This window comes from Vulpes lagopus, chromosome 18 (genome assembly GCF_018345385.1).
Source record: "Vulpes lagopus strain Blue_001 chromosome 18, ASM1834538v1, whole genome shotgun sequence".
NCBI lineage: Eukaryota > Metazoa > Chordata > Mammalia > Carnivora > Canidae > Vulpes > Vulpes lagopus.
In genome coordinates this window covers 5,902,834-5,914,654 of record NC_054841.1, presented here as the reverse complement: position 1 = coordinate 5,914,654, position 11,821 = coordinate 5,902,834, and the positions used below count along the sequence as shown (strand labels likewise).

The following is an 11,821-nucleotide window of genomic DNA, read 5'->3' as shown; positions in this document are numbered from 1 at the left end:
CCCAGGAGGCCTTCCCTCCGCCAGCCCCTCGGAGGAATGGGCCGGCGCTCGGACCCGGGCGAGGCCGGGGAGGGGAGGCGTCTGCGGAGGGATCGGGGCCCGCGCCGCAGGATCCCGGCCTGCACAGCTGAAGTCTCCGTGAGTGGGTGGGATGGGGGCACTTTAGGAGATGCGGGGGGCCCCCGCTGTTGAGCTGCCCGAACGCGGGGTCTCTTAGGTCCAGGTGACAACGACTTTTGGAGGATGGGGGAAGGCGCGCTCGGAAAAAGCGGGGAGGGGGCGCGCGCGCGGGGGGCTCTTAGGGGTTTGGAGCCCGGGCCCCAGCCCCGGGGCCTCGGGTGTGTGTGTGAGTGTGTCGGGGCTGGGTGCCGGGGGCGCGCCGGGCACCCCGACCTCGCGGGTGCCGGCTGTCAGCCGCGGCCGCCCACGCGCTCCGCTCCTCGCCCCTCGCCCCCCGCAGCGCCGTGGTGCGCGCGGCGCCCCGCCGAGGTGCAGGGCGGAGCTAGGCTGGGACTGGCTGGGGGCCGCCCCGCCCGGCGCCCGGGCCTCGGAGCCGGCCCCCGGGGAGGAGTTATGATAATTCCCTTCTCATTAAGGCGCCCGGGTCCCGCGGCTATTGCCGGGACGCACAGTGCGGGCGCGGCTCCCCGGCTCCCCGGGTCCCGGCAGCGGCTGGTCCACGCGCGGCGCCGGCATCTCCGCTCGCAGAGCCGCCGATGCGCGTCCGGTGACCGCGACAGCGAGGCCCTGGCGTGGCGGGGGCGGCGGCGGGCGCCCGGCCACCGTGACCCCCATTTTGGATTTACCGCTCGGGGGGTGGGGGGAGCCTGGATTTAACTGGCGGCTGTTTTGGGGGACGCCGGACGCCATGTTGTGGAAAATAACCGATAATGTCAAGTATGAAGAGGACTGCGAGGTGAGCTGGGCGCAGGGGCGCAGCCTGGGCCCGCCCGAGGGCAGCCCGGGAGGCGGGGGCCCCGGGTCGGGGCGGGGGCGCGGGGGCCGCCTGCGGGCTCCCGCCTGCGCCCCCCGCTCCGGGCGCCCCCGGGTCCTCGGGGCCCCTCCCGAATCCGGCCTTCCCCTGACCCCCCGCCCTCGGGACAGGGCCTGGGAGGAGCCGGCAGATGCACCCGCCGGGCTTACCGGTCGCTTCCTCGCGAAGCAAAACGGGCCTCCTGCGCCCTTCTCGGAAGAGCGCCCCGGAGCGCCCCGTCTCCAAGCCTCAGACGTGGCTTTTACGCACGATGTCTCCGTCCAAGGGGGCGGACGCGGCGACCTGCCGGCGACCCCTTTGCGGTGTCCTCCGAGGCGGGCTTGTCACCTGCCCCGCTAAGTCCTAGGGGAAGCCAGAAAAAGAAAAAAAAAAACAAAAAACGCGAAGTTTGGCTTTTAGGAGAAGTGGGGGCTGGGGAGCGCTGGCGGGGGGGCCCGAGGCCAGACGGGGCCGCAAGCGCTCGGAGTGCTCCAGCCAGTCGGACAGGTTGAGCTGGAGTGTGGGAGTGGGAGGGCGGGAGGCGGCGAGCGGGAAGAGGAAGACGCGGGCGGCGGGAGGCGCGCGCCGGGCGCGGGCGGAGCGGGCCGGGGCCGGGGCCGGGGGCTCCGGGGCTGCCCTGCCGGCCGGCCGCGCGGGCGCTTCCGCTAGGGGGCGGCGGTGCCATGTGGCTCCCGGTTCCCTGCTACCCCTGGGACCCCCTGGAACCCGGGGAGACCGGTCTTTTAGGAATTAAGTCGGACAGGCCCTGGGGCGAGGGACGTGCGCAGGCAAGGCTGCCCAGTGGTCGGGGTCCTCCATCCCCCCACCCCCACCCCCACCCCGGGACCCCGGTTGGTGGGGACACGGGCCGAGGCCGGGCAGGGCGGCCTCCCCCGCGGTCTCTCCGGTCGGGACGCAGCCAGCAGGGAGGGAGCCACCCCAGTTGCCCGGGCGGCGCGGGGTGGCGGGCCTGCCGGGGAGCGTCGCTCGCCCGGAGGTCTTTGTCCTGAGGGCGTGGAAGGGGAGGGTCCCTGGGGCGTGGAAGATGCGCACTTCCCGCTTTGTGCGCTTTATCCGCGCTGGCGGCGGCGCCGCGGCCTTTCGTCTGGCGCCACCATGTGCGGGCTGGTGAGCGAGCGGCCTCCGCCCCGAGGTCACCGCCTGCCGATCTCCTCGCCCGCCCCGGACCTGGGCTCGTCCTGGCCCAAGGCCTGGGGTCCGGACTTGGCGCTCCGGGCCGCCTCGGGCATCGCAGCGCCCCGGCCTTCGCCGCCGGCCGTGGAGGACGCGTTCCCCCAGGTTCTTCGAAGTGTCTCTTTGCTTCCTCCGTTGACTCGCGGTTTGCAACGACCCCCCGCCCCGGGGCACTTTGTCCCCGGGTGCCCTGCGGCCGGAGGGCAGGCCCCGCGGGCTGGGTCCCGGCTGGTGCGGTGGGTCGTCCCCTCCCCCCCGGGGGCGCACGGCCCAGCGCAGCCCCTGCGGCCAGTTCGCTGTAGCGGGGTTTCGTACTAGCGGGGGTCTCTGCTTCTCTCTCCCAGGATCGCCACGACGCGAGCAGCAATGGGAACCCGCGCCTCCCCCACCTCTCCTCCGCCGGGCAGCACCTCTACAGCCCCGCGCCACCCCTCTCCCATACTGGAGTCGCCGAATACCAGCCCCCGCCCTACTTTCCACCGCCCTACCAGCAGCTGGCCTACTCGCAGTCGGCCGACCCCTACTCGCATCTGGGCGAAGCTTACGCCGCTGCCATCAACCCCCTGCACCAGCCGGCGCCCACCGGCAGCCAGCAGCAGGCCTGGCCGGGCCGCCAGGGCCAGGAGGGGGCTGGCCTGCCCTCGCACCACGGGCGCCCCGCCGGCCTGCTCCCCCACCTCTCCGGGCTGGAGGGTGGTGCCATGAGTGCCCGCAGGGATGCCTACCGCCGCTCCGACCTGCTGTTGCCCCACGCGCACGCCCTGGATGCCGCGGGCCTGGCCGAGAACCTGGGACTCCACGACATGGCTCACCAGATGGAGGAGGTGCAGGTGAGCGGAGCCTGGGCTCTTGCCCCTCCTGCCCGGACCTGGTCGCCCCCTAGCTTCTCCTACCCCTCGCCCAGGCTCCCCGAACTCAAGGGAAACTTTTGTCTTTTCCTCCCTAGAATGTTGACGACCAGCACTTGCTCCTGCACGACCAGACTGTTATTCGCAAAGGTACGTAGTGAGAGCAAACTTTTCTCCTCCCCGGGCCTCATGTAACCCGGTGAAGTGAGGGCATGTGGCGGCTGGCTTGGGACATTGGTGGTGGGCAAGCGACTGACCCCGGCTGGAGAAAGGTAGGTTTTGGGGAGTAGGAAGAGATGTTTTTTTCTGAACTAAATGAGAAAGGATGATAGTAAAAAAAAAAAAAACTTTAAGAACTGTCATAAAGAGATTAGTTCGGATTTGTTACTACAGATAATTCTCTCCGGGAATATGATCCTTTGACTTGGATGGTGTTTGCAGTGTTAGTCTTCCAGAGTGAGAACGCGGTGATTTAATTTTGGGGAAAAAAAAAACACACCCTTGCCTGAGTTGGGTGGTCGTTTGGGTGACAGTTGTTGAATGAATGGATGTGATTCTGTTTCCCGTGTCAAATATGTGTATGGTGAAGATCCTTAATTCTGACATGCTAGAGAAGGTTTTGAAACTGTTCGGCCTACCAAATAATACAGCGTAGAAAGGATGGGGTGGGATAATCTGCCAGAGGTCGGGTTTGTGCAGGGTAGTGGGGGAGGGGATTAGAAAATGGGATCGCTTGGTGAGTGTCTGATGAAATTAAGTTGCAACTGACCGGATTACCGTGGAGCTGTTTTGGAAATCAAGTAGTTTTAGATAAAAGGTAGTTAGGGTGGGTTGCCCGCCACTGGGAAACGAAACTGCTTGAAATCAATTGGGAAATGGATTTTGAAGAAAAACTCTCAAGTAAACTGGATTTCCCAGGAAGCTTGTAACAGAACAGGTTCGTTTGTATTTTTTAATTTACCGTGATCAATTGCACTGAAAGGTTTCAGCAAAGGATCTGAACGTGTCCCGTGATTTTGGTTGTTCTGTTGTTGAGTGAGGAAGAAAAAAAAATCCCCATTTATTTAGGATTGAAGCAGTCTTTCGAAAACAAATGTTCTAATTAAACAGATTTTAACAGTGGCTCGAAAATGAAAACCCTCCATGCTTGGGGTCGTGACTAATTAGCTCTGCAAGGTGTTAACTTGTGAATTTCAGATTCGATTATCTTTGAAGAATATGACTTAAAAAAAATCTGCTTGCAATTTACATAGCCCAACATGCAGCGTTCTTTGCTTACAGAGCTCTTGGGGCTTCGGTGAGTGGTTTGAAAAGATCCCTTTTTCCTGAACGCAGCTCTCTGTGATGCCACTTTTGCTCTTCATTCACAGGTCCTATTTCAATGACCAAGAACCCCCTGAGTCTCCCTTGTCAGAAGGAACTGGTGGGGGCTGTGATGAATCCCAGCGAGGTCTTCTGCTCCGTCCCTGGAAGATTGTCCCTCCTCAGCTCTACGTCTAAATACAAAGTGACAGTCGCTGAGGTCCAGAGGCGATTGTCCCCGCCTGAGTGCTTGAATGCCTCATTACTGGGAGGTGTTCTCAGAAGGTACATGGGGACACACTCCGGCCACGGTGGTTGGGTGGTGGAAGGTGAATAACATAAAAACCCCCGGAGGTATTTTTAACATTTATGTAACTTTTATACTTAACACTGAATTCTAATCGGCTTAGAGTTTTAGTACATTCCTTCTGTTTTAGAAAGTGCCAGATGTAGAAGGAAGTGCTAAAACAGCGCTCACAAATTATCATTTGCTTAGAATTTGATTCCGTGTGTAGGGTGGTGGCATCCCTATTAGGGGTAGAGGAGCTCCATAGGTTTTGTTCCCCAAGGGAGTTTTTTTGGGGGGGCTATTAGCTACAGTTTTTTTTTTAATAAGTGAAAATATATCTGCCCCAGAACAATTTGCAATGTTGTGCGATGGGGGGTGGGGTTGGGTGGGGAGAAAGGTGTTGGTGATGTTAAGATGTCTGAACTTTCCAGGCATTAATAAACTCCCTGTATCACTTGATTATGATCCACATCATGTAGATTTGATAGCAGCACTTTAGGACTGTAGGATTTTAAGAGGGTGGTTTCTTGGGAAGAGCTACAGTTCACTTTCTTTTGCCCAGAGCCAAATCCAAAAATGGAGGCCGGTCCTTGCGGGAGAAGTTGGACAAAATTGGGTTGAATCTCCCAGCCGGGAGGCGGAAAGCTGCTCATGTCACCCTCCTGACGTCCTTAGTAGAAGGTCAGTGGAGTTTTGCTTTTGTTTTATGGTGTTTTTATTTGTTTGTGCCATGTTGTTTGTGTCGTTACTGCTTTCCCCGAAGAAAAGCTTAAAAGAAAATGGCTCTGGCTCTGTCACAAATAGACGTGAAGTTGAGTTGTCCTGAGCTCATTGTCATGAATCACAGTAATTTTATCAAATGAGTTAACATTTAAGCATCCGACTGCTTAAGTATCCTGTTCTGGGTTCTCCAGGAAAATCATTGTTAAAAAAGAAACTGGTTTCCCTAACCTAAGAACCCCTACTGTTAGGGTGTTGGGACCTTTCCTCGAAGTGAACCGATTTTTGAAAGATGCATGGATCAGCTCGTACACCTTTAAAAAGCTGGTTCTGCTTTGGTGGGAAGAGGCACCATTTCTAGCTTGGGTCGCCGGGGGATCTATCAGGATTGTGGTCAGTAAAGAGAAAAGCCCTTGTGGACGGTGGGAAGAAGCCAATTCACAAGCCCTTTGTTCATTTCCCGCATGGAGGAAAAAAAAAATTAGTGGGGCCCCTCTCCCCCGTCCTAAAATAGTAGGATGTAACATTTTGGTTTACTGAATGGGCCTGTACCCCCAATCTGGAAGGGAGCCAAGAATGCAATTACAGCCTTTAAAAATAAGTGGGGGCAGGGAGGGGGGGTGTCAGGGAAAAGTGAAATAATTTTTTTTTTTTCAAAAACCAGTTCATTGTTGCTGGGCCCGGGGAAATGGAGTGGGACTCGGAGAGGCTTACCCTGAAGCCTGGAGCAGCCCCTCGCCCAATCAGCGGGGCACTGGGCTCTCTTTGGGCCCCCAGGGGAGCCAATGGGGGGTGGTCGCCTGGTGGCCAGGCCATCTTTTGAACACTTTCTGTCCCCCGTCTAATGGTGCTCCTGCGTGCTGAAAGAGACTTGGCAAAGTCCTCCTCTACCTTTTTACGAGTGTCTTTGGGGGTCAGGGCGAGGAGAAAGGAGCTGCCTGTTAGCTGCCTGTTGGAGCACAGCTGCCCCGCATGGAGAATGGTGGGTTCTGCGTGCGTGGCGCATAAATGTGGCTCCGTGAGGTTTTCTTTCTTTCTGGCCGGGGCTTGAGGTGCTTGAATAAGAAAGTGTGTATCAGAACAATGGTTCTCAGATTCTGATTTAGTTGTAAGGCTGGGAGGCAAGTGGAGGGGAGGTGGGCGGGGGGCGGGGGTGCCACTATCTGGGTTTCTGGAAAGCTCCTGCCAGCCTTGGCACCGCAGAGCCAGGACCGGGCATCTCGGGCGGGGATGAGTCCCGTTGGTTTTTCTCTCCGTGATCCATCCCCCAGTGATTTGGACAAAAGAGGGTGGGTAGTCCAGATTTGGGAGTTGGACTCTTGAACATTTCTAGTGGAGACGCAGCCCTGCCTTTCTTTGTGAAAAGAAACCTCGCAGGGACTTGCCTACTTCAGCAACGGGGCACTCTAGTTTTAAAAAAGAAGGTTCTCCATCAAAGACTTTGTCACGTTTTTTTTAAAAAACATTTTATTATTTATTAATGAGACAGAGAGAGAGTGGCAGAGACTTAGGCAGGGGGAGAAACAGGCTCCCTACTGGGAGGGGTGGGGCAGGGAGCCCGATGTGGGACTCAATCCCGGGACCCCCGGATCACAACCTGAGCCAAAGGCAGACGCTCAACCACTGAGGCACCCAGGTGCCCCTGTCACAGTTTCTTAAAGAAGTGACCATGTGGCTTTTGTCCAGTGTGCTCGACTTTAAAATTTTCCCTACTTCTCCACAATGATAGCTTGTGTTATTGAGAGGAAGCATTGAGTGTGTCTCAAGGATCTAATTTTGAGGGTCCAAGGCTGGTTAGCATTATTCCAGGGCACAGAAAATTTTTGGTCCCCCCCCCCCTCCCAAACACACTGGGTGTTTTCCTCTGTGCCTTGTCCCATAGGACCAAACCCACTGAAATACCTGGGAAGTTAGTTCTATTTGCCCACTGGATTGTTTTTCTTGTGTGTGATTTCATTTTATTTATTTACTTTTTAAAAAGATTTTATTTGAGAGAAGGAGCCAGGGAAGCCGGGCCAGAGAGAGGGAGAAGCAGACCCCTTGCTGAGCGGGGAGCCGGATGTGGGTTTGATCTCATTCTGGGCGGGCCTCCGAGATCACGAGCTGAGCTTGAAGGCAGGCTCCTAACCTACTGAGCCACCCAGATGTCCTGTATGTGATTTCATTTTAAAATGCCAAGTCACTAGTGGACCATCCGGGTTAGAAAAGGAGGAAGGGGAGGTTTACCGGGGTGGGGTGGCCACAGACCTCCTCTAAACCTGCTGCCAACTGCTGATTATCCTAGGTGAGGCTGTTCATTTGGCTCGGGATTTTGCATATGTCTGTGAAGCAGAATTTCCTAGTAAACCAGTGGCTGAATATCTCACGAGACCTCATCTTGGAGGGCGGAATGAGATGACCTCTAGGAAGAACATGCTGTTGGCTGCACAGTGAGTATCCAGACTTGACTTTTTTTTTTTTTTTAAGATTTTATTTATTTATTCATGAGAGACACAGAAAGAGGCAGAGAGGGAGAAGCAGGCTCCATACAGGGAGCCCAAAGTGGGACTCGAACCCGGGTCCCCAGGATCACACCCTGGGCCGAAGGCGACGCTAAACTGCTGAGCCACCCAGGCTGCCCCCAGACTTGACTTTGATGGCTGGGTGCTCTGATCTTGAACTTGATGGTGGGGGTGGGGGATGCCCTGTACAGCCCCTGCTTCTCAAGAAAGAAATGCTCAGTAAGCAAAGGTGTTCAGCTAAAGGAACTGGCAAGGGGGGCTTTCTTTGAATATATTGCCCAGTAATGAGTGTTTTTGGAGCTGCTCAGTTATTTGGCTAAAAATAGTTAAACTACCCTTTCAGTCACCGTGTTTCCTGATCCTACAGGAATGTGTTGAGGACAATTTTGTTTTGTCACATCCAGTCAAGATTGGGTGCCTTCTGCCTCCTAATAACAAGACCTTTTTATTGTTTTTTTTTTTTTTTAAATGTAACGATCCGGTTGGATTTGTGGGCAAACTGTCTCCAACCGGACTTAATGCAGCTGCAGGATTTCTCAGAGAAAGCCCACAGTAAATTGGTTTTAAAATTATGGTAAACGAGGCAGAGGTAGTCCAGTTAGGAAAAGTAGCAAAAGGATGCAGAGTGAACTGGCTGGTAGAAACAGTGACTTTCAGGGAGCTGGGGCTTCTCAGGGTTCTTGAAGAAATTGGTGTCTGGGTCCCCAGGCTGTCCCCAAAATAAATGGCTATGCATTGTAACCGCCTGGACCCACCTCTAGCACTAGTCCTGGTGACCTTGGCCCTTTGGGGTTAATCCTGTTATCTTTTCTAATTGCTCTGAGGATTAAAGAAGATGGTGCTTGCAAAGAGTTTAGCTCAGGGCCTAGCACATAATAGGTGCTAAGTGCAGCAGTTGCTTTGGCGTGTGCAGGCCTGGGGTTCTGATTGCCTCCTGGGTGGCAGCCTCGGGGTGATTTGGCTTTGTCCTCTTTACCTGTCAAGAGCTAGACTGAGCTCACAGATATGTGTGTTGACTGTCCTCACAGGCAGGTGTGTAAAGAATTCACAGACCTTCTCAATCAAGACCGAACCCCCAACGGGAACAACCGGCCCACCCCGGTCTTGGAGACGAACATACAGAACTGCTTGTCTCATTTCAGCCTGATTACCCACGGGTTTGGCAGCCAGGCCATCTGTGCCGCTGTGTCTGCTGTGCAGAACTACATAAAAGAAGCCCTGATAGTCATAGACAAATCCTATATGAATCCCGGAGACCAGAGTCCAGCTGATTCCAGCAAAACCCTGGAGAAAATGGAGAAGCACAGAAAATGAAGTACGGGCGTGAGGCCGAGGGCTGAAGAGTGTCGAAGGAAATGGACTCCACAGTCATTCTCCACCCGGACAGACTGGGAACCCCTTTTGCCGGGGGACAGTTTGTTACCCGCCTTCCCATTAAAAAGGCCTCCACTCGTTTCTGGATCTTTCACGTGCCCTCCTGGATTCCTTAGTGTTACTTCTCTAGCGCTGAAGTGTGTGTGTCTCCTTAAGTCTGGACAAGTTATCGGAAGGTGACAAGTACTGGTTCTTTATTCATTAAGCTTATTTTATTCTTTTGAACCCCATTCTTTTCTCTGAAAGTGGTGCTACAAGTTTTAGAACCTTTTAAATAAATTCCCTGGGCTCACGAGAAAACCCACACACGTAGCTGTTGAAATGTCACATTGATGCGATTCAGATCAACAGTAACTTTGCAGTGTTAAGGTGATGGCTGGCTTTTTGTCTCCACTAAATATTTATCTAAAAATATTTATCTGGCTTCTTCAGACACCAAATCCTACAGAGATAGTAGGAAGCAAAGATTCTCTCCACTTAGCAACTAGTTTAATAGGAGGTATTTGACACGCTTTTAAACCCCTTGTTGAAAGGGGGCTTTTGGGTTTTACGAAACTTGTAGAAATGAAGCCTGCTGAGGATTTCGTGTTTTCTCTCTTTTTTTTTAATTCTGAGAGTTAACTCATCGACGGAGAGACTGAAATGTCCTGTTCCTTTAAGGTACTGAAGCTTTATTTGCATAATTTATTTCACATCTTGGTATTTCGAGTAAACTTGAAAAGGGGAGGCATAAAGCTTTTTTTGTTTGTTTGTTGTTCTTTTGTTTTTGCTGCCCATCCCGTAGGAGGCTCTGTGTGTTGAGAAACAGTGCGTCGAGTGTACAGGTTTTATTTATGGATAATTTAATGGGGTCTGTAAATATGGGTGCACTTCTTATGACTTTTTTGACAAATGGGATTCAATTTTAATATTGACTTTTAAAGGTGATGGGGTAATCTGAAACACTTCTTTAGGTTTTATTCCTCTGTACACAGGGTATGACAAAATTAAGAGGATCCTGAGTTGGTTCTTAACACCGCCGATGGCTATTTAAATGACAACCCTCTGGTCGTGAAGCAGTAATGTTGTGTCTCGTCCCCCCATCATGCAGGACCAGCAGACGGGGGTGGGGCGGCGTGTGCTGTACCTGTGTGGGGGTGAAATGGAGGCTTGGAAATGGCTGTAAACGGTCCCCAAGTAATTGTGTCTACGATGCCTGTATAATAAAAAAGTATTCTTCGTAGAAGCTGCGAAAGTTGGGTTACAACTTGTTTTTTTTTTTTTTTTTTTTAAGTCCTTAGGACGGTGGGACAGTGGGGAGAACTAAATTAAGGTTTGGCTTCAGCTTAGATCATGGGGCTGAGCGGGCAAGGTGGGTGCCAGGGGAAGCCAGAAGTTTCATTTTGTCCCTTGCGAGACCGCTCCCCTGCACTGGGCCTTGCACTCCCTGCGGGACCCTCAGCTTCTTGCAGTCCCCCCAACTCTGGCCGCTGGGGCTGTCAGGACCGGTTCTTCTAAGAGAGAGGGTCCATGGTTTGGGAGTAACCTCTCTTGCGTAAAGCTTTACCCTCTTGAGAAACACTACATGGCCAGCTTGCCACCGCAGCATTTTGAGAATGGAAACGAGGTGTGATGGCAGGTAGTCCTCGGGCAGACATTTCATCAGGAGGAGTTTTGCATTCAGTCAGATGCAAGCTTTGCAAACTTCTCGGTGTTTTCAGTGCCCTGAAATCCTCCCATCTTTGGAACCTGGCGAGGCGTGTGTCTGTCCGAAGCACCCTCACCGTTTTGCCGGCCTGGTGTGTCGGACCTTGGGTCTCTGCAAGTCTACTGCGGGAGCAGAAGAGTCTGGCGGGGCCGGTGTACTTGCTGGATGTTTGTGAGGATCTCAAATGTACTCCCCGGGTCCTTGATTCCAAGTTGAAGTGGCCTGGCATATCCTCCAGGAAGTGATATGTTTATAGTTTGGCACGAGAGGCTAGGCTTCAAAGGGAAGTGGGAGCGAAAGGATTTTCCACGTTGGACGAGGGCCGTTTCTTCAACTCCAGCCTCATAATCCTTGATTTATAACTCTACCAAAAGCTCAGCAATTCCTGACTTTGTGCTGGCATTGGATGTGAAGTAATTTAAACTCTGCCAACCTAATACTTTGCTCTTGGCAGCTTGTCCTTGGCCACTGAACGTTCCTATTAAGTTGGATTTATCTGGTTGATATGTCAAGTTCACAATTGCTTCGCTTTAGAGGAGTGAAAAGAGGTCTTAGGTTGGCAGTTATTTCTCAATCAAGATGTGAGATGCTGGGTGCTAAAAGGAAGTTATGGGGGCAAAGGGCTGACGGAAAAAGGACTGTTTTCTTATCAGCATCTTAACCTGCTTTTGGACCAGATTCTGGCTTTTAGGAGCTGTGCCCAATCGCAATGCAGACAATGTTCTGGAAATGCCCCAAAGTCAACCAAGGATTGAAGTGAGTCATAAGCAGGGCTTGTGCTCAATTGTCCTTTATCCTCGTTCCCACCGAAGCCCACGGATGGCCACTGGGTCCCCAGGGTCCTGGGCACAATACTAACAGGCTTTTCTTCCCAACACTATGTTGCTGATAGGCGAAACAGCCAAGTCGCCTTGGCAGATCCCTTAGAGAAAT

The 11,821-nt window shown here is 53.7% G+C and overlaps 1 protein-coding gene across 1 annotated transcript; it reads left to right on the top strand.

The window, feature by feature from the left end:
* Window positions 1-644: 644 nt before the first annotated feature.
* Window positions 645-10,487, top strand: TFAP2C (transcription factor AP-2 gamma). The gene is made up of 7 exons (XM_041733079.1): window positions 645-916; window positions 2,512-2,997; window positions 3,114-3,165; window positions 4,386-4,602; window positions 5,169-5,287; window positions 7,611-7,755; window positions 8,856-10,487. Exons 1-7 carry the CDS (start codon window positions 869-871, stop codon window positions 9,139-9,141), a joined length of 1,353 nt encoding a protein of 450 aa, XP_041589013.1. The 5' UTR covers window positions 645-868; the 3' UTR covers window positions 9,142-10,487.
* The last annotated feature ends 1,334 nt before the right edge of the window (window positions 10,488-11,821 follow it).